Genomic DNA, 23891 nt, shown 5'->3' with positions numbered 1-23891 from the left:
ATTGTCTGAAAACTAGAAAAATGCTTATTTGGGCCCCTTTTTGGCCCCTAATTCCTAAACTGTTTGGACTATAACCCCCAAAATCAATCAAAACCTTCCTTTTGTGGTTATTAACCTTGTGTTTAAATTTTATAGATTTATATTTACATTTACTAAAGTTATTGTCCGGAAACCAAATGTCTTCGGATGACGCTGACGACGACGTGATAGCAATATACAACTGCAAAATTTTTGTGGTCATATAAAAATAGACATCATTACTGGCTCAGGGTAAATCAACATGCTTACTGACAAAGGCCCTTAGACATGATGCATTTTCTTCATATGATTATCTAATAAATATTTTTATGGAAAGTACTATAAGATTACAAGCTTACACTTTAGTCTGCAAGATAGATATTGCAGCAACATTAACATGCAAGTAGGATCATAAAGTCATCAATATAACATTATTTCCAGCTAAAATTTTACAGTACCAAATTAAAATTCATAACATAATTAGGATGATATATTATGACAAATGTTGAAGTCCATCAGAAACTGTCAAAATATTTATATGGCTTCCTAACAATGTTAAGGTCTCTGTACCTATAATTAATAACCTTATATATATGACTAAATCAGTTATTACAGTGCTTCTTTCAAAAAGAACAATCTACATAAGTACAGACTACAGGGTATATTCCCTAGCTGGCAATGCTCATCAACTATTATTTGTATGCTACATTTGTATATATACATGTACAAACACATTTTTTACTGACTTTCACTTGCACACATGTATCAACTTATCATTGTTAACTGACAATGAATTACTCATCTTACTACTTAAAATGTCTGAGTTATATAATTGATATAACAAATACTAGAGGCTCTCAAGAGCCTGTGTCGCTCACCTGATTCTACTTTGGTTTTGGAAATCATGTAAAAATAGATTAAAATCATAACAGATACCCTAATAATGAGTGAGGCCAAATTTGGTTTAATATTGGTTCTGTAATTTAATAAAAAATCCTGGTGGCCATCTTGAACAGTAAATCGGCAACAAAGTAGTAACACTTAATCAACACCTCATAAGAAACATTTATGCTATGTTTTGGTTTCATTCCATTCAGTGCACCTCTAGAAGAAGCATTTGTATGTATTTCCCATAGGGTCTTATGTTAAAGGAAGTCCCCCCCCATTGGCGGCCATCATGGATGAAGGATCAGCTTCAAAGTAACAAAACTTAGTCAGCACCTCATAAGGAACATTCATGCCATGTTTGGTTTCAATCCATTCAGTATGTGGTTCTCTAAAAGAAGACATTTGTATGTATTGTCCATAGGGTCCTTTGTTGAACATTGTCCCCATCTGGCAGCCATCATGGATTATGGATCGGCTTCATAGTAACAAAACTTGGTCAGCACCTCATAAGGAACATTCATGCCATGTTTGGTTTCATTCCATTCAGTGGTTCTCTAAAAGAAGACATTTGTATGTATTTCCCATAGGGTCCCATGTTAAACTAAGTCCCCCGCTGGCGGCCATCTTGGATTATGGATCGGCTTCAAAGTAACAACACTCGGTCAGCACCTCATAAGGAACATTCATACAATGTTTGGTTGCATTCCATTTAGTGGTTCTCTAAAAGAAGACATTTGTATGTATTTCCCATAGGGTCTTATGTTAAACTAAGTTCCCCGCTGGCGGCCATCTTGGATTATGGATCGGCTTCAAAGTAACAACACTCGGTCAGCACCTCATAAGAAACATTCATGCCATGTTTGGTTTCATTCCATTCAGTGGTTCTCTAAAAGAAGACATTTGTATGTATTTCCCATAGGGTCCTATGTTAAACTAAGTCCCCCGCTGGCGGCCATCTTGGATGATGGATCCACTACAGAGTAACAACACTTGGTCAGCACCTCATAAGGAACATTCATGCCATGTTTGGTTTTATTCCATTCAGTGGTTCTCTAGAAGAAGTTCAAAATGTAAAAAGTTAACGACGGACAACGGACGCCAAGTGATGAGAAAAGCTCACTTGGCCCTTTGGGCCAGGTGAGCTAATAAGAGAACAATTTATTTCTATTTGAATATAAAGTCCTGAGAAATTACATTAAATATTTTTTATTTTTTTTTTTATTTTTTCTATTGCACATGTCATTATTGTGTTTTTAATAGCAGTGCATCATACATATTTGAAGGCTGTCTGATATGTTAATATCATACCTAAGTATGTTGAAATATTATGTAATGTAAGGTTGCACTATGAAATAAATAAATATGTATATAAGCATATATGCAAATGTATGATCCATATTCTCCAGATATTGACTTAGCTTTTGGAATAATTATTTTAATATGGCAAATCATGATCTGAAAACTTTTTATCATGTGTAACCTTTCAAGTAGTTATGGAATATTAAGTATCAACATAATCTAGTGCTCAAAGCTAGCCATTATAATCTTTCAAGCTACGACAGATTGACAGAGAAAAATCAGAATCCCCTCCCCCTTTTAAAACCAAGTTATATAATATAAAGGCATTAGTTCTATCAAAGACTTGTAAGCTCAATGCTAGTGGATAAATGTTACATGTATTGATAATGTCTCAAATAAATGTCAATTGTCTAAGTACTGAACTAAAAATAATCTAATCTTAAAAGAGAATTAGTCAGAATGGCCTGCTTTAATGAGTGGAAACAAATTCTCCATGTCAGGACATGTTTTTTTAATTTGTTGGTTTAGATTTTTTTATATGAAAGTCGGACAGTGTTCGAAAAAAAATAATTTCAAATAAATGTGGATTGTGTCCACATGTGGACACAGATGATGCCCCCACTTGCATATCATACAGTTATAAAGGGACATAACTGAAGAATGGTAAAAGTGACGCTACCCAAATTTGAACTTGATCTGAGTTTTATGGTAATAAGCATTGTGTGTAAGTCTCATAACATTTGGCCATGGCTAACTTAAGTAGAGAACGGAAACGAAAAATTCAGCAATTTTTATGTTTATAAAGGGACATAACTCAAGAATGGTAAAAGTGACACCACCAAATTTCGTAATTAATTTGTATTATGTAGTAATAAGCATTATGTATAAGTTTCATAACATTTGGTTGAGGCAAACTAAAGTTAGAGAACGGAAACAAAAAAATTGTACATTATCTTAGTTTTGAGGTAATGAATATAGTGTATAGGTTTCATAACGTTTGGTTGGGGCAAACTTAAGTTACAGAATGGAAACTAAAAATTTTGCAATCTTTCCATTTATAAAGGGGCATAACTCAATAATGGTTAAAGTGACACTACCCAAATTCAACTTGATCTGTGTTTTATCAGTGGAAGGCAAAATTAAACATTAAATTGTATAAGGCATTGATTGTAGTTGATTCAACTATAATCATGGACAAAGGAAGATAACTCCAATTTTAATAAAAATGCTCCATTGGGCGCAGCTTGATATGACCGCAGAGGGCAAACCCTGAACAGTTGGGGCAAGTATGGACACAATATTCAAGCTTGATACAGCACTGAATTTGGATTGTGATTAAATATTTGACACAGCACAGGTTTCTGACACAGAATGAATGTGGTCCAAGAACTTGAAATTTTTAATTTACCTATTCAAACCATATCATTATTATTTGCTTTTATATATAAATCAGTAATAACCAATTTAAAATGGAAAATTTTAAAGAAAAAAATTCCCCCCAAACTCAAACCCAGCCTTCCCCTTGTGGTATGGTACCTGCAGTACAATTTCAGAGAGATCCATACACTTGAACACAAGTTATTGTCTGGAAACTAGAAAAATGCTTGTTTTTTGGCCCCTTTTTGGCCCCAAATTCCTAAACATTTAGGGCAATAACCCCCAAACTCAAACCCAGCTTTCCCTTTGTGATATTGAACCTTGTAGTACAATTTCATAAAGATCCATACACTTACACACAAGTTATTGTCCTGAAACTAGAAAAATGCTTGTTTTTTGCCCCTTTTTTGGCCCCTAATTCCTTAAACTTTTAAGCAATTACCCCCAAACTCAACACCAGCCTTCCCTTTGTGGTATGGTACCTTGCAGTACAATTTCAGAGAGATCCATACACTTGAACACAAGTTATTGTCTAGTAACTAGAAAAATGCTTATTTTTGGCCCCTTTTTGCCCCTTATTCCTAAACTTTTTGGGCAATTACCCCCAAACTCAATTCCAGCTTTCCCTTTGTGATATGGAACCTTGTAGTACAATTTCAGAAAGATCCATACACTTACACACAAGTTATTGTCATGAAACTAGAAAAATGCTTGTTTTTTGCCCCTTTTTTTGCCCCTAATTCCTAATATTTTGAGGCAATTACCCCCCCCAAAATCAATCCCAGCATTCCCTGTGTGATGTGGAACCTTGTGGTTCAATGTCAGAGAGATCCATACACTTACACACAAGTTATGTCTGGAAGTTACAAAAATGCTTATTTTTGGCCCCTTTTTGGCCCCTAATTCCTTAACTGTTGGTACCATAACCCCCAAAATCAATTCCCACCTTCCTTTTATGGTATTGAACCTTATGGTAAAATTTCATAGAGATCCATTCACTTAAACTAAAGTTAGAGTGCGAAAACCAATGTGTCTTCGGACGACGACGACGACGACGCCAACGTCATACCAATATACGACCGCAAAAATTTTTGCGGTCGTATAAAAACTGCAAAATTTCCTTAAAATTACCAATTCAGGGGCAGCAACCCAACAACAGGTTGTCAGATTTGTTTGAAAATTTCAGGGCAGATAGATCTTGACCTGATAATCAGTTTTATCCTTGTCAGATTTACTCTAAATGCTTTGGTTTCAGAGATATAAGCCAAAATCTACATTTTACCCCTATGTTCTATTTTTAGCCATGGGCGTCATCTTGGTTGGTTGGCGGGGTCATCGGACACATTTTTCAAACTAGATACCCTAATGATGATTGTGGCCAAGTTTGGTTAAATTTGGCCCAGTGGTTTCAGAGGAGAAGATTTTTATAAAAAGCTAACGACGACGGACGAAGGACGCCAAGTGATGAGAAAAGCTCACTTGGCCCTTTGGGCCAGGTGAGTTAAAAAATATGAATCCCTTAAAAAAAAATTAGGGGAAAAATCCCCCCCCCCCCAAACTTTTTGAAACCCCCCTTGGAGCAATAACCCCAAAACTCAATCCCAGCCTTTTCTTTGTAGTATGGAACCTTGTAGTACAATTTCAGAGAGATCCATCCTTGCACACACGTTATTGTCTGGAAACGAGAAAAATGCTTGTTTTTGGACCCTAATTCCTACATGTTTGGGGCAATTAACCCCAAACTCAATCCTAGCTTTCCCTTTGTTATATGCAACTTTATGGTACAATGTCAGAGAGATCCACACACTTACACACCAGTTATTGTCTGGAAACTAGAAAAATGCTTGTTTTTGGCCCCTTTTTGGCCCTTAATTCCTAAACTGTTGGCCCCAAAACCCCTAAAATGAATCCCAACTTTCTACTTTTGGTATTGAACATTGTGGTACAATTTCAGAGCAATCAAAATACTTATACACAAGTTATTATCCTGAAACTAGAAAATTGCTTATTTTGGGCCCCTTTTCGGGCCCCTAATTCCTAAATGGTTGGAACCATCATCCCCAAAATTAACCTTCCGTTTGTGGTATTGAACCTTGTTAACAAAATTCATAGAGATCCATTCACTTAAACTAAAGTTATTGTCTGGAAACCAATGTGTCTTCGGACGACGACACAGACGACGACGACATCATACCATTATACAATCCCAAAAAATTTTTTGCAGTCGTATAAAAACATAAATATAGATATAAATAAATAGCGAACTCATGCAATTGGATTTTTCTAGGTCTGATTGATTTCATATTATAGGTTAAAAATATATGTTAATCATTGTTTTTACCTGTATAAGAATGACTTTTTGTGGATCGAATCAGTCAATCAAATGGTTTACCCTTGTTTCACTTTCAATGTTAATATTCTTTTCCTTTTAATAACTGAACAAGCCTAATTCATGCATAACCCATCTCTAGCTAAGGGTTAAATTGAAGGTCACATGAATACAGATTTAATGAGGTCGAATTATTCACTTGCAAGTGAATTATTCATCAGCGAAGTTTCTTAGCTTATTTTGACAAAATTGAACCAAACTGGCTTCTTAAAGCAATTATTTCACTTTCATTAATGATTGAACAAAAAAAATTATATTTTTTTTTTTATATCTCGTAGCTAATGCCCCTTTAATGTTGAACATGCTAAAATAATGCATTTAATTTCATAAAAATGGAAAATCCCCCCCTTTTTTAATGAATAAAACCCAATAACTCAGAAACGTAAAATCTAAATTTTATAAAAAAACGAAAGGGAGCTCAAGTCAATAGATATGAACAATTCACCAAAGTTTTATGCAAATTAGTTAAGCGTTTTTGAGTTAATGTCCGACATGTTGACGACTGACGGACGGACAGACAGACGGACAACGGTATACCATAATATGTCCCATAAACAGGCGTATAAAAACCCTCGCCTGAGGAATAATTTTACAAAGCAGATGTTAAAATTATGTTCTGAATCTAGCAAGTATTATGTAATGCATAAATGTCCTTGAAAAGCTGTTAACTATATTAACTGCACAGGAAATTATCTTAGCTCATTTAATTACTTATCCATATAACAATGTATAACAACAGAGAACTGCTTTTAAAATCAAATAAAAGAACCCTCAAATTTTACAAAATATTAGAGGTCGTTTAGACTTTATTAATTAAAATTATAAAGCAATGGCTCTCTGCATTTGTTTTTTTTATCAAAATCTGACTTGTCTTACCCCCTTCAAAAAAAACTTGAATCATTAGAGATGTAGCAATTGTAACTAAATCAAATTCTGAATTGCCTTACCCCTTATAAAAAAGACTTGTGTTATCACAGATGTTCAATTAGTTTAAAAACATTTTAAACTGTCACAAAAAAACAGGAGACCCCAAAGGAGCCTGTAATGCTGACTTATCTTATGTATTGGCCTTATATGTGTTCTGCTAACATATACTTATAATGAGAAGTGGTGGATAAAATATACTTGACATCAAGCACCATTAATATCCTTCTGAGCATTCAAAATTTCTGATAACCAATAGGCACAGACAGACAGACAGACAGACAGACAGACAGACAGACAGACAGACAGACAGACAGACAGACAGACAGACAGACAGACAGACAGACAGACAGACAGACAGACAGACAGACAGACAGACAGACAGACAGACAGACAGACAGACAGAAGAATTGACAACAGAAAGATTCCTAAACATCGTCCTTCCTAGAGATTCATTCACAGAGGTGCAGCTGATCTTTATAATGCAAATATCACAAATTTCAATCTGTATCATTATGATGAAAAATTGCTATGAAACCTAGCATTGAAAAGTGTGGCCAAAAAAATAATGTAGTACATGTATACTCATAATAACTCATCCCATCCAGAGTTTGAAATTATTAACAAAACAAAAGATGAAGGTTAATTGTGAGGTATAAAATTTGGCATGAACCTATATATTGACCACAACATAACTTGTATTTACCACCCACTGTCAAGCAGTTTTTGCTTACATGTATATAAGTCTATACAAGTGTTTAAATAAATTAGACAATATATTAAAGTAAAAAGCAAGGAGTTTTCATTGAACTTTTATTTTACCTGTCAGCATTAATTTATAAAGTAAAACTACAAAAATATCTAACTATAAATAAAATGTTTACTACCTTGTTAAAACACGGTTGACATATTTCTATGATAAAGTAACCTGACATTTTTTTGTTGTTATAACACTATACATCAACGTTTATTATCATAATTGATATTTAATACCGACATTTATAGAGAATATGCATAAACCTACCATAAATTGATCATGAAAGATTTTTTCTTTTATTTCATATACTTGCTATAATATATATTGCATAAAACAATCAAAAGGATTACTTTTATCATTGTTATACAAGATTTTCTAATGAGTCACTCTGCAAAATACCAACTAATGTGTTGATATTCCAATATTTCACAGGTTAAATCCTTCTCTCAGTGCTTATTCTTCAAATTGACAGAATAAATCTTACAAAAAAATCCTTTTAGAATAGACTATTTTCATATTACCGACTTTTGACTCCGGATTATATAATTTGTCGACTGGTTACCTTGGACATCATGGTAATCGGTCAAGTAAGCTAGCTACTAGCTCCCAAGTCAAAGTGGACAGCAGTTCTTTAGCAGTTTATTAGCATTCACAGTTCTTACTGACGATAGCTGTTCTTTAGCAGTTCATTAGCATTCACAGTTGCCAAATTCAAGGCAATAGTTAATTTGCATATAGGCATTCCAATAGCATTCCATAACAGTTTCTTAGCAGTTTATTTAACCTTAACAGTTATTTAGCAGTTATTTTTGACAAAAATTTAAATGAGATACTCAAAAACTGCTATCTTCTCTGAATATTCATGAGAACTGCTATAATAACAGCTATTAATAATGAATATTCATAGAAACTGCTTAGTTGTACATCCTAATATGGCTTTCTAAACTGTTAATAACTGTTATGGAATGCTATCAGATCTGTCAAAAGTTGGAATACAAAGGTACACATGAATATACAGTGTACAAGATATGAATGCAAAAATAAAATTCTAATATTTTACTGCAAGTCTTGTTGAAATTTCAAAAAGTTGCACCAACTTATATTTGTGATTTGAGCAGTAACTGCAATCAAATGACTCTATTTTAATCCAATAACAGACTTGTTAAGGGGTGTAAACATGCTTTGTGAGTACTGTACCTGGCCGTATACCCCTTATTAATTATGTCAGTGGCAGACTAATAGGAACAGTTAGGTAGGAAGAGACTATTTATTACCTTGACTAAGTGATTTTCAGATTAAAAGTTATTTTATTTTTATTATTATTTAATTACCAAATGTACTACTAATTTCTCTTCTACTATATATATTTTGTGTGGACCAAAAGAAAACAGTTATCTCCTCTTTCTCTTTTGGAATTAAACAAAATAATTCTTAATACATGTAATATATTATGTTTCCACTTTCTGAAAAAAATTTAAGTAATATATATTAACTTCATTAAATGGATTGTTTGGTCAATATTAAACAATCAGCTATATGAGACCTAGGTTTCCCTAATATTCCCTCCCCTTGTTCAACTCTTGAATATGATTTATTTTTGTTTTTTTTACAAAATTATATTAAAATATTCATATTTTTATTTTCAAATAACATCTTGCACTGTTAGTATATGCTAGTATCTTATTACAATCCTATCATCATCAGATATTCTATTTGAATAAACAACTATCCCCCCTTTTTTGGGGCTTTCTGTATTATTTCTGTTTTTCCCTACAAAGTTATGTCAGAAAATACACATGCATTATCTGTAACTTCAACTTACTGTACTGCAGGTGTGAGAAATTATTCCATTTAGCCCAAATTAAACTTCATAAATGACAAAAATACAGTTTTTCACTAGCAAGTATTTACACACAGCTTGGAGCCAAAATGCACATTTGAAAATGATCAAATAACCTTCAAATAAAGGTTTGCTATCAAGCTAAAAACACAGCCAGATCCAAGCATTTTTATAACAAAGATTAAAACCAAAACTGCTATCAAACTGCTATTGAACTGCTGTCATAACTGTTGTCCAATTGACAAATTGACAACAGTTTAGAAGGTAGATCCAGACTGCTAAGATGAATGCTAAGAGGAATGCTAAGAAATGGTGAAATAAGGCAGTTTCTCAAACTGCTATTAGATAGAATGCTATGAACAGCTCAAAGACTGCAAAAAATATGAAGAACTGGTAAATAACAGCTAATAAACTGCTAATGATAGCAGTTCAGTTTGACTTGGGAGAGCAACCAAAATAAGTAAAATCAAACATATAATCGGTGTAATTTGAGGGAAAAGTTTATTGTTTTCCGATGATTTTGTAGTGAAAAAAAATGTTTAGCAGGTAATTTTCCCCAAAAATTGTACCGATTGAATGCTTGGTTTTACTTCTTTAGCTTGCTCTTACCTGACTTGGTACCATGATGTCCAAGGTAACCAGTCGACAAATTATATAATCCGGAGTCAAGTCAGTAATATGAAAATAGTCTATTGTGAAAAAGTAATACTTTCAATATCATTCAGAACATTGAGGATTTAAAGGGCTAAAACTCAAACAAAATCTTCAAACCTTGTTTAGAGGCAATTAGTGGAAAACTGCTTAATACCATTAAAGGCAAATCATATATATTATGATATTAAAGGAAATGTGGCCATGGGAACCTAATAACTAACAACCAGAAAACATTTTATGAGTATTTCAATGGACACAGGTTGATTATTTCTACAACCTGTCATTATCACAACTGATCTATAAAATAATGTTACTTCTCTTTAGAAATATAACTCACTTTTGTTATGATAGAAAAAAAACAGAACCTAAAGCTGAACTACCTTTCTATATGTATATATCATACTAAAATTAATGCACCTTTAATCTTTGATTACATATCAGATGCAAGTTGATGATGATGTGACTATTAAAAAAAAGTCTCAGGTGTTTAGGAGATATTGATGCTTGTTTTATGATTCTCCTCAAAGCTTTATTGATCATTGGTGGAAAATAATAAGTGATAATATCCAGTCTGCTCATAGCAATTAGACAGTTTTTTCTTGGGATTAAATGTCTAAAAGTCCTTTCATTACTAATCAATAAGTCTACTCAGAGGTTGAAATAAATAACTTATTCCGTTTTTTTAATAAAATAAAAATAAAAAGATGTGTTTTGATAGCCAATGAAACAACTCTCCACCAGACTTTTTCAAATTTCATTTTCTTATACTTTGTGTTTGACATTTAAATATTGTTCATGTATCCTTAGGATAAACATTTCTGTAAAATATGATTCACAAGAAAATAAATTGTTGGATTATGTAAAGTGTATTTTAATCTACACAATAATTCCCTCCAAGCACTTTTATAAAATCATTTTTGATACTGTCTGAATTTGGATTGTGATCAAATTTTTGACATAATATAGGTTTCTGACACAAAATAAAAGTGGTCTAAGATCTTAAAAATTTGTGAAATGGGACATTTAATTTACCGAGAATGGTCTGATATCCAAAATCTAACAACATGGTTAGATTCAGCATATAAAAAAACAACAATAATTTAATTTTAGTTGAAATAAAACAAAATTTAATTTTGGACCCTTCAAACCTTAATATGAACTAATTTGAAAACAGGGCCCAAAAAAAAAAATCTAAATGCAGAATAAGATTCAGCAAATCATACAGCTGCAATAATTCAGTTTTTGATGAAATCAAACAAAATTTAATTTAGGACCCTTTTGACCTCAATGTAGACCAATTTAAAAATGGGGCCCAATATCCAAAAAAATTAAACAAGGTTAGAACCCCCAAAAATGAAAGACTTAATTAATCCCATCAAAATTGGTTAAAACATTTGTATTTGTTTTCAATTGAAGATTTCTTGCTATTATGCAATACTGTGCTATTGCGTAATACTGTGCAATTGAAGATTTCTTGCTATCGTGCAATACTGTGCAATTGAAGATTTTTTGCTATTGCGTAATACTGTGCAATTGAAGATTTCTTGCTATTGCGCAATACTGTGCAGTTGAAGATTTCTTGCTATTGCACAATACTGTGCAATTGAAGATTTCTTGCTATTGCGCAATACTGTAATATTGCACAATACTGTGCTATTGCGCAATACTGTGCAATTGAAGATTTTTTGCTATTGCACAATACTGTGCTATTGTGCAATTAAAGATTTCTTGCTTTTGCCCAATACTGTGCTAATGGGCAATATTGTGCAATTGAAGATTTCTTGCTTTTGCGCAATACTGTGCAATTTCAGATTTCAAAAAATTTCAGATTTCAAAAATTTTGAAGAAAAAAATGGAACCCCCCCCCAAAAAAATTGGGAAAAAAAATCCCCTCAACTTTTTGAACCTCCACCCCCCTTTTGGAGTAATTACCCCCAAACTCAATATCAGCCTTCCTTTTATGGTATGGAACCTTGTAGTACAATTTTAGAGAGATCCATACACTTATATACAAGTTATTGTCTGGAAACTAGAAAAATGCTTGTTTTTGGCCCTTAATTCCTGAACGTTTGGGGCAATTAACCCCAAACTCAATCCCAGCCTTCCCTTTGTGATATGGAACCTTGTGGTACAATTTAAGAGAGATCCATACACTTACACACAAATTATTGTACAGAAACTACAAAAATGCTTGTTTTTTGCCCCTTTTTGGCACTAAATTCCTAAACTGTTGGTACCTTCACCCCCAAAATCAATCCCAACCTTCCTTTTGTGGTATTGAATCTTCTGGTAAAAATTCATAGAGATCCATTCACTTAAACTTAAGTTATTGTCTGGAAACCAAATGTGTCTTCGGACGACGACGACATCATACCATTATATGACGCAAAAAATTGTTTCCGGTCGTATAAAAAATTAAATGTGTAAATTTGAAATTTCTTTTGGCTTCAAAGAAGTTATGGCTTTAAATGAATTGTATACAAAGTATTCATTTCATATTATATTTGTATGTAATTTTATAACAATAACACTAAAAATATCTAACTATCCCTTTATAAGAACAATGTATTTTGAAGAAGTCCTCATTAAGGCTGGTTGTCACTATAAAAGTTTTCTTGTACAAATTTTCTTGGTCAAAGTTTTTGATGGAATTTTTGAAAGTTACAACAGTCAAAGAAAATTTTGATTAAAAACTTTGACAGACTAGTATGGAATAGAATCTCATCCTATATATCTTGAAACTTGGATGGATTTGGACAGGAATTATCCAATCACAGTGCAGTTTCTTCTTTGACCAAGTTTGATAGTGACAACCGATGACTTGGACCAAGTTTACCTAATGAATTTTCTTTGGCTGAGTTTTTGATGAAAAATTAAGATAGTGACAACAGATGACTTTGACCACGTTTACCTAGAAAAAGAAAACTTTGATTAAGTTAAAAAGTCATATGAACCTTCAAATTTAAAATAAAAGTTGAATATGTTTTATGTACGTGAATGGCCAAGTTTTACTATAAAACAAGTGTATGTGAACTTTCTTGTAATAGAAAATCATAATAAGGAATTATTGAATCTGGAATAATTTTGAATTCTGGAAAATTGATAAGAAATGTATGATGAAAACTAACCCAATTTCGGAGGGTTAGCCATGTGCGCATCGCTAAGGGGGGTTTAGTTCATACTGAAATATCAATGAAAGTAAAATTAATTTTAGTCATGCACGCATGGCTAACCCTATTTAGTTCGGCTAGTTTTCATCATACATTTCTTATCAATTTTCTAGATTTCAAAATTATTCCAGATTCAAGTAACTCCTTGTTTTATTTATATTATCAAAATCTTCATAAATGTACTGCTATTGAATTATTGTCTTCCAGTACACTAATTTGTTGATACTTTCCTATATGCAGTGACCTTACTACGAGACCATTTGTTTGTACTTCGGCCACTCCACAGCAAAGGTGCAAGGAGAAAACCGTGACGAAAGAATGTAAACAAACGTGCACTGGAAGGTAAATTATAGTATTAACTGATTTTTGGGAGAAAAATAATTTAAACTTGGGACTCAAAATATAGATATTCTTATGGCTGTCACATATTTGTCTGGCCTACAAACTTGTTTCCAGAAGCTAGATTCAGGGGTGTTTTTTGGTACAAGTGTCCGATTTGTCAATCAATTTTCAACCTTTGTGATGGGGTCAGTTTAACGGTAACCATTAATGGTAAGTCAATGATATGAGTTACATATACATGTAGTAACATTGGCAAATAAAAGAATAAACTTGACATAATTCTGATTCTTTTTGTACACAATCAAGTTGATTAAAATATGACCAGAAATGACCCCACAATAAATTATCTAAAATGTGATTTTATATGAAATAAATAGAAAAAAATCGCTAGGAACACAAATATTCCTTGACCTGTAGCTACTGTTATCTTCTTGCTTTGATTAGCTACCTCCCCATTATACAATATTACAGCAGGGAGAAAAGATTTCAGATAACCAGAAGTATACCTAACAGTATAATAAAAAGTAAATTTACGATATAAATCAAAATACTGATAATACCAACCAATCTGTAAATATATAAACGTATATCATATTTCAAACATATGTATTACCTATAATTTAAATAAATCCTAAATTATTCAGAATGGGGAAGTGGTTTTATCAAAATATTCTTTGTTTTGGTGTTTTTTACATAATGGTAACAGGAAATGTCTGGTGCAAAGGGTATAAGGATTTTTTTATCATGAATTAATACACCACATCCCATTTATTCCACAAAAGGCAAATTTTACTTCTCATAAAAATTGATGGACTACATGAATTTTCAGGTCACTGAGGTGGAATACATGTTCATCACATGAATATACCAAACTTTTTCTAAATCAATAAAGCTATTCATGAGAAATATTTTCTGATCAAAATGGTCCTATAATAAATAATTACAGGTTTTTATAATACCTAGCAATTTTGCAGGAAATTTACAACAATTTCAAATTAAAAAAAATAAATGGGGAATGTGTCCGATGCCCCCGCTTGCATATCATATAAAGTTATAAAGGGGCATAACTCTAGAACAGTAAAAATGACACCACCAAAATTCAAACTTGATCTGTGTTTTGTGGTAATAAGCATTGTGTATAAGTTTCATAGCATTTGGTTGAGGCAAACTAAAGTTAGAGAAAGGAAACGAAAAATTCAGCAATTTTTCCATTTGTAAAGGGGCATAACTCTAGAACGGTTAATGTGACGCCATCAAAATTCAATCTTGATCTGTGTTTTGTGGTAATAAGCATTGTGTATAAGTTTCATAACATTTGGTTGAAGCAAACTAAAGTAAGAGAACGGAAACCAACTTTGGGACGTACGGACGTACGTACAGACAGACAAGGGTAAAGCTTAATGCCCCCTCCGCTACGACGGGGGCATAAAAATTTAAAAATTGCAGGTTCTAAATATTATATACATTTGAGCAAAAATGTGTGCTTGCATGAAAACTCATTCATATAAATTTCTATTTCATGTTCCCTTCATAAATGACTGTACCCATGAAACTTTATTTTGAACATTTTAACCACTACACTCAGACCACTTTGGGTACTCTCAGATCCATGTTAGTACCGATTACCAGGTTGTCTGCATATTGATATCGTAAAATATCAGCTGCGAGTCACAATATGAAGCTTTTTGTCGAGTGAGTGCAGCGAACGAAATCATAAAGACTTCATATTGTGTCGAGCAGCTGATATTTTACAATATCAATATGCATTAACCAGATAATCCATTTATCGGGTTGTATTTGCGCATTTTGCATGATAGAAACAAGTGTTTTCTTTGTTTCAACAAAAACCAGAAGATGACGTGATAGGTTCGGGTCAAACTTATCAACGTTGGTTCAGATATTATGACGTTGGTGAAATATCCAGGTCAAAGTTATTAAGGCCGGGTCAATGTAGTTGACGTCACAAAGCCGTGATATGCAATTTTATTAAGAGCCGAGCAGAGTGATACAGACAGAGGGACGACCGATAATTATTAATATTAAGTTTTCTTGAACATGGAATGTTTCCCTTGAATCTTATAAAAGAAATCTTTTTTTTGCATTTCCTCCTGGAGCACCTGACTTCTGGTTTTTGACAGGGTTTATGTTGCTTAAGTTTTAGATTTCTGTGAAGTGTTAACATACATAACGTACAGTTGCCTATAATTGCTTACATCCACTTCATTTTAACTTTGGTGGATAGTTGTCTCATTGGCAATAATAACTTATTTCCTTATTTTTATATGTATATACTTCAAAAGTTCTATGAATCCATGATCAACAAAATAAAATTTACCATGTAAAGCATTAACTTAAATCATGTTCTATGATATCATTTTCTCTAAAAACTGATTTCCTTTTATCTGTTTATAAACAGATTTATATTGCCAGCTATTGACTACGTATGTAATAGACTTTTAGTATTATATGTTGTATACAGTAAGTCATACTTTATATATTCAGATTCATAAGTTTCAATCAGTGATCTTTGTACAGATGTGCCTGGAGCTGTCATTTTTATTAGGAAAAATTAAGGAATCTTGATGCACAACAATACTTCTGTGCTTAGCATTTATAAATTTGCAAAGTGTAATGAATATTGTAAACAATAGATATTTGTGAAATGGTGTACTACATCATGTATATAATTATAACCTCTTGACTTAATCTACATGTTTAACCAAGTAAGGAAAAGTTTGCTCTATATCTATTTTTACATGTATCATTAATAAACATGTCAATGTGACTTTTAAGCCACATTAAAAAAAAAACTTAAAGGTAAATCATTCATTATATTTAAGCTTCTGTGTTAATATAAATACAGCATGTGCCTACAAAAAAAACAAAGAAATGTAAGGTTCATGACTTAGTCTGACTTGGAAGTAAATACAAGATTGAAAACTTCATCCCCACTTCATACATTGCATTGAGAATTCAGGATGTCCTCCGACATAAGAAATATCCTGCAACATAAATTCCAGTGGTACAGGGCCATTTTAACACCCATCTTTGCCATTTTTTTTTTTTTTACGTCAAATTGAAAATGCTTCCACATCAAAGTTTGTTACTCATCATACTTGTTATACATTATTCTGTGCGATGCAATACTGTTTCATATTTATCATGACAGGCCTTTTATAGCTAGCCGACTATATGGTATGGATTTTTCTAACTGTTGAAAGCTGTATGGTTGCCTATAATTACTTACATCCATTTCATTTGAACTTTTGTGTATAGTTGTCACATTTGCAATCATACCACATCTCTTTATTTTTATGAAAAAATCTTTCTGATTCATCAGTAATTCTAAATTTATTTTTATGTTCTTCTATGCACAATCAACCTTCTAACCCTAGGCACTACCTCCACTGAAGCATGTCACAAAGAAGAACTGGGATGCACAACATTTTTTATGGAAAGGGAACAATCTAAATAATTTAAAATAAAAAATTTGCCTGAAAGTTCACATTATCAACATTTCTATTTTTATTTTCATATCCATGTTAAAAAAAAATATACTACAAGGGGGTGTTTAACAACCTTGACTACCCATGAAGGTCTCGCACAAAAAATATGTATATATATATCATTCTACTTGGAATACTAAACAATGTATTTTTGTTTTTGACATATCAAATTAACCTTTTTTGTATATTTGTAGGCAATTCTTTTTTTTCTATCTTAAACAGTTGAATCAATCAAACGCTAATTAAATGTTTTCAGTCTTATTTGCATTTAAAAGTCATTAACAAAATTATCCCAACAGCATACAAATGAAACATATTGAACATACATAAATTTACACTGTCAGAATAAATAAGAAATGAATGAAAGACCAACGCTAGAGTGTCAAGAAAAGAGCCTGTATCAACAGGCAACTACTCATACAAAGTCCCTCCTTACATTTACCAGTTTATATGGTAGCATAATATATCTATAGGAAGATGTGGTATGAGTGCCAATGAGACAACTCTCCATCCAAGTTACAATTTATAAAAGTAAACCATTATAGGTCAAGGTAAGGCCTTCAACACGGAGCATTGGCTCACACCAAACAGCAAGCTATAAAGGGCCCCAAAAAATTACTAGTGTAAAACCATTCAAACGGAAAAACCAACTGTCTAATCTATATAAAAACGAGAAACGAGAAACACGTATGAACTACATAAACAGACGATAACTACTGTAATCAGATAAACCTGCATTCTCCATTGACAGCTATTGTTTTGAAACAAGACATTTGGAATAGGTCAGGACTTTTTTGTTTATAAAAAGCTTAAGCCTCCTCTTTGAAAAAGAAAAGATATATCTTATTGTACTTTTCCCCTTAGGTCAAATATAAAATATATGTACTGAAATAGCAGCACTATTGGATGATTCAGCCTAGACAATGCTATTACCGGATGTAAATCTTCAACTAGATTTCAAAAGTTAATAAAACTGCATAATTAAAGATCAGTGACCATGTGACTGAGCATTAGTGTTCACCTAAAACTGACCAAATACCAAACTTTATCATGTAAACTATGCAAAAGTTCAAAAGTCGATAGACCAGAAGTGCATAAATTCAATAGGTAAGGTAAGCAAACTTTCTGAGAACTTTTCAATGATCTAGGTTGAAAACTGCAGGAGTAGTAAATTACATAAAAATGGTACTGTCTTATTGAAAACTTGCTGAAAAAATGATTAAATTCCAAAGTCTGTAAAATCAGAAAAAAATCCTCAAACATTTCCATAATAAAATGTCCACATTTTCAATAAGTGTGCAATTTTTATGAGAAGTATGAAGAATCTTGGTTGTAAACTGTAGGAGTAAATAACAAAAAATTGGAACCATCTTTGTTTATTTTGCTGAAATATGACTAAGTTCCCATGTTTGGAAAAATCTTTCTCACCATAATAACAGATTCACAACTTCAATATGTGTTCTAATATATCACAAAACACTCTTAAAGAGTTGAATACACACAGGGTTCTCACTAAGGCGAGTCCATGAGTCCTGGAAAATCTGTCTTGACTGGTCATTTTCAAAACTGGTGAGCCCAAAGATGCATCCATTGTAAAATGTTGTATCAAATGACCACATATATCATCATTTTGTAACATGTGTAAAAGTTTATAAAAAATCGAAATTTGATGTCATTTCCTTGATTTATTTTGTCATGGGGGCTGAAATAATAAATTATATAAGCAATCAAATTTCTTCTTCTCAATGTTGGACTCATCATGACCAAAACTGACTCGCCTTCAAAAATCCTAAGTGAGAACCCTGTACACATAACAGGTACCCTATGATCCTAGTCTGTCTCACATGATTCAAATTATCACTTGTATTTGTAGTATTTGTAATTTTATCCATCTGATGAGTTAAGCCTCTTTCAACTGATTTTTATAGTTCATTCTTATGTTGTACTGTTACATCACTGTCCCAGGTTAGGGGGAGGGTTGGGATCCTGCTAACATGTTTAACCCCGCCACAGTCTGTATGTATGTGCCTGTCCCAAGTCAGGAGCCTGTAATTCAGTGGTTGTCGTTTGTTTGTGTGTTACATATTTGTTTTTCGTTCATTTTTTGTACATAAATTAGGCCGTTAGTTTTCTTGTTTGAATTATTTTACATTGTCATTTCGGGGCCTTTTATAGCTGACTGTGTGGTATGGGCTTTGCTCATTGTTGAAGGTCGACGGTGACCTATAGTTGTTAATTTCTGTGTCATTTGGTCTCTTGTGGAGAGTTGTCTCATTGGCAATCATACCACATCTTCTTTTTTATATCATAAGATTGTTTTTCACATCCTGCGAAAGGATTTAAACAAAAATATGTCAAAAATTGGAAACTTAAATACTGTATTTGGCAAACAAATAGTATTGTTTGATGTAGGGAAAACATTTCATCCTATTCTAATCTCTTTTTATCAAGGCCACTAGTACATGTACAATGTATGTGAATTCTTAGGGTAAGCTTAGTTTTCCTGTCAAAAAAGTGGAAATTTGATTCTTCAAAAACATTGTGTTCAATATGATATATTTAACATGAAAAACATGATTCTAACATTTTGTAGATCTCAACCATCCTTGAAGTATCTTAAAATCAAAGAGACAAATTCAATTGTTACCTATTTAGTAACGTTAGCTTACTTATTTTGTTCTGTCAATTGCATGGAATGTAAAATGATGTCATGTTCTTACCAGTAGTTGGAACAGTTTAACATGTATGTGCACCTTACTATGAAGTTAAAGACATTTATATTTTCTTTTTTTAACTTACACATAAGATTTTTTTCTACAGCAATTGGACCGAAATTAAGTCACGTACATGTTTCTATCTAAGCAAGTAAGGAACTTAAGACATTATTCATAACACAAACAAAATTAGCATCAAATATTTTTATAATAAATGAAAGACATGAAAATACTTTTATCAATCCTTAGATGATGCAAAGTTAAATAATTGATATTTCTAATTTCCTTTTGGTCAAGTACGTTCATTTATTGTAGGATGCACAAAAAGATGGTTATAGATGATTCTTGCATATGCAGGTAAATACAAACTGTAGAGTCGGACTAGACCATGATTTGGTTAGGTATACATAGCTTATACATGCACATACTGGCCTGTCATACTTGTGTCTAATGCATCTAGGGAACAATATATCTTGTAATTTGACCAGACAAAAGGAACCAAGGGATGAGGAAAATGACATGCTGATTTGTACATACTTGTCTTACCTAAAAATAGGTATTGGAAACTGTGGAATCATTTGTGTCATCTGCCACTGCTGTTGTCAGTGTAAAAAAGTAATGCTGACTGCCAGAAAATTAAGTCCATTTATCAGTAATATACTGATTATGAACAAGCTTCTATCAAAGTGTAAAAAAAAAATAGATGAAGTTTTTGTCCAAGTTTCATAAAATTCCAATGTTTGACAGAGTTATTAATTGCAAAAAAATCTTTAACCACAGACTGAACCTATGTGCTGACAATGACAAAAGAATGAAGGATCACTTTATGTCGCCTTTGTGACTTTCATTGCAAGCAAGAAGATAATACAGGCTAATTCTAATCATATTCCTTCTTAGTTTAGATTTATATTTTGTTTTTAGTTTACATTTAATATTATAAATTATGCAAGCAAGCGAAATTTCGCCTCTAATAATGGAGGAATGTGAAGGAATGACACCTGACAATAGAGTCTGACATCCTTTTTTCTTTGAACATGCTGAAGCTAAATTGTATGCATACAAGTACTCATTCAAATAATTGTTCATATATATTTTTTGTAAGTAACTTATGTACTACTTTTATCCATATAAAGATGGCATTTATATATAATAAATTTTGTCTCCAACAACATTTATGCGACCCTCAATTATGGAAAAGATTAGTCTTTGTTTTCTGGTCTTTGTCAGTGATATCTAGTTGTAGACTTTGTAATATAAAAATTCAGAGGGTATCTACAATTCAAAAGTTTAATACAGTGGGTTAACTTATAACGACTTATCCTAATACGAGCATTTTTTGTTTTGCTTTCGTTTGCTGTTCTGGATTTATATCTACGTGTACAATAAATATTTTCACTCCTTAGAATTTAAAACTTTCAATGTTATCTCTAATGTGAAGAGAACACCTGGATAAGAATTTACTAAACTTTTGACTGATGTGTTTTAAGTAAAAACAGAAAGAAAACTTTTAAAATTTGCTGTACCTGATTCCCTGCGCCCTTTAATACAAAGACTAGTAAGCCTAGTATCCACAGGGCACATAGGAGTACCACGAATCTGTACTTCCTCCGCAACATCTATTTTTCGTGTGTGGCAATCACATCATGGAGTATTCAAGAGTGCAACTTTTTCAACCAATCAGAAATGACAAATCAATTAACCGCGGATTACAATAACAGTCCCACGTGTACTATCAATCATGAATCAGCTGTTAAACAGGTAAATAGTTGCCGTGAAACTTTAGCGTGGCGGAAACGAGATTCTTCAGCGAAATCGGATATAAGCATATGTCATTTATTACGAATTAATAAAAGCATATAATCCACCAGAGACATATAATACAACCAAAGACAAAGTATTATAATTATTTTAGACAAACAAATATATATAATATAATAAATTATTTCTGTTCGGAAGTAACACAGATTCAAAACAGTTAATCCACCCGTGGCGTTTTACATTTACATGCGAATTAACACAATGTTTAAACTGGAGACACTAATACATTAAATTTTAAATAAGCAAAAATACTAATTATTTAATACATACACTGTATACAAGAGCACATAATATCAGGAACATATATATATTAATTAGATATAATGTTCCCAGATAATATATAGTACAATTAGGTAGAACTAGAGACATATTCTGTGTATATATGTCTCTGGTAGAACAATAACATTGACTCAAGCAAAAAAAATATGTGTATAGCAAAAAGGCATAACATTATAAGATAACTACGAAAATAAAATTGAGAATGGAAACGGGGAATGTGTCAAGGGGACAACAACCCGACCAAAGAGCAGAAAATAGCCCAAGGCCATCAATGGGTCTTCAACACGGCGAGTAAATACCGCACCCGGATGCGGGCTTCAGCTGGCACCTAAACAAAAATGTATACTAGTTCACTGAAAATGGACGTCACTCTAAGCTCCGACACATATAAATGAATCAAGATTAGTAAAAAAAAACATACAAGATTAACAAAGGCAAGAGGCTCCCGATTTGGGACAGGCGCAAAAATGCGGCGGGGTGACTGAAACATGTTTTGTGAGATCTCAACCCTCCCCCTATACTTCTAGCCAATGTGGAATAAACAAACGCACAGCAATAAGCACAGTAAAATTCAGTTCAAAAGAAGTCCGTGTCCGATATCAGAATAGGAAACAAAATAAATTGAGAATGGAAATGGGGAATGTGTCAAATAGACAACAACCCGACCATAGAGCAGACAACAGCCGAAGGCCACCAATGGGTCTTCAATGCAGCGAGAAACTCCCGCACCCGGAGGCGTCCTTCAGCTGGCCCCTAAACAAATATGTATACTAGTTCAGTGATAATGGACGTCATACTAAACTCTAAAAAATAAAAGAAACTAAACAAAATGACAATCATTCATAAATAAAAAAAGGACTACTAGCAGTTACTGACATGTCAGCTCCAGACCTCAATTAAACTGATTGAAAGATTGTGTCTTCATCATATGAAAATCAAGCACAATCCCTCCCGTTAGGGTTTTAGTATCATACCATCATAAAATATATTAGAAGAACATAAACCGTATCATAGTTCTCCTCCTGCATTTTTTTTTTAAAGTGACACGGTGTTTGAATGGTTTTACACTAGTCATTTTTGGGGCCCTTGTGAGCCAAGGCTCCGTGTAGGAGGCCGTACTTTGACCTATAATGGTTTACTTTTAAAAATTGTGACTTGGATGGAGAGTTGTTTCATTGGCACTCATACCACATCTTCTTATATTTATTGACAATTTGTTTTAAAACATTTACACTTTATAATAATAAAGTATACGCAATAATATACTATTTTTTGTTCAACTTTCATACACAAATATTCTTTTCAATTTTATACGGGAACACAATGGTTTTCTCCAAACCAAGGACACCTTCAATGTTGTTTTAAACTAATTTTCAAAAGAGACGAAACACTTTTCTTATTTCACTTCCCTTATCGGAAACAAACATTTTGTTGCCCTGAGATTTAGAAAAAAAATTTAACGACCCTTTTTTCAACACTGATGAATGGTCGGTGCCTCATACCGTTAATACAGAGTTTACTATAAGTGTTCTCTAGATGAACAAACGCCCTATCAAAATAACAAATCTAGCCGACGGGACTATTAACTGTGTGTGATATATCAATACAGTTTAATTCCAAGTTTTGACTTCACTCCGATTTAAATACATGGGCCTGAATTGACTGAATTGAGGGTTTGGCGATGACCCAAGTCAATTTGGGAATACGAAGTAGAGCAGAATAGATTAGTACAACAGTGTCAGCGTTCTATGGGTATCCATAGGTATTACCGTAAATAATTATATGAACAAAATCTTTGTCTTTTCATTGAATTTCAAGAAACTCGCTGTGTGCGGCTAGTACAAGTGCCGGACCTCATTTTTTGTGTGTGTTTTTTTGCATACCAGTTTGTTATTTATTAAGTTGCACCAGTAATA

At 32.7% G+C, this 23891-nt stretch overlaps 1 protein-coding gene across 1 annotated transcript in view; it reads right to left on the bottom strand.

Moving 5' to 3' along the window:
• Positions 1 to 21548, bottom strand: part of LOC127698560 (polypeptide N-acetylgalactosaminyltransferase 2-like) — a 63228-nt gene extending 41680 nt beyond the window's left edge. The window contains exon 1 of the mRNA XM_052202067.1: positions 21402 to 21548. Within this exon, the coding sequence (XP_052058027.1) occupies positions 21402 to 21494 (93 nt within the window). The 5' untranslated portion in view covers positions 21495 to 21548. The remainder of the gene's footprint in view (positions 1 to 21401) is intronic.
• Between the last annotated feature and the right edge of the window lie 2343 nt (positions 21549 to 23891).

Source organism: Mytilus californianus, unplaced genomic scaffold (genome assembly GCF_021869535.1).
Source record: "Mytilus californianus isolate M0D057914Y unplaced genomic scaffold, xbMytCali1.0.p SCAF_4, whole genome shotgun sequence".
NCBI lineage: Eukaryota > Metazoa > Mollusca > Bivalvia > Mytilida > Mytilidae > Mytilus > Mytilus californianus.
Note: the sequence above shows the minus strand (reverse complement) of the source record. Positions and strands in the feature narration are given on the sequence as shown.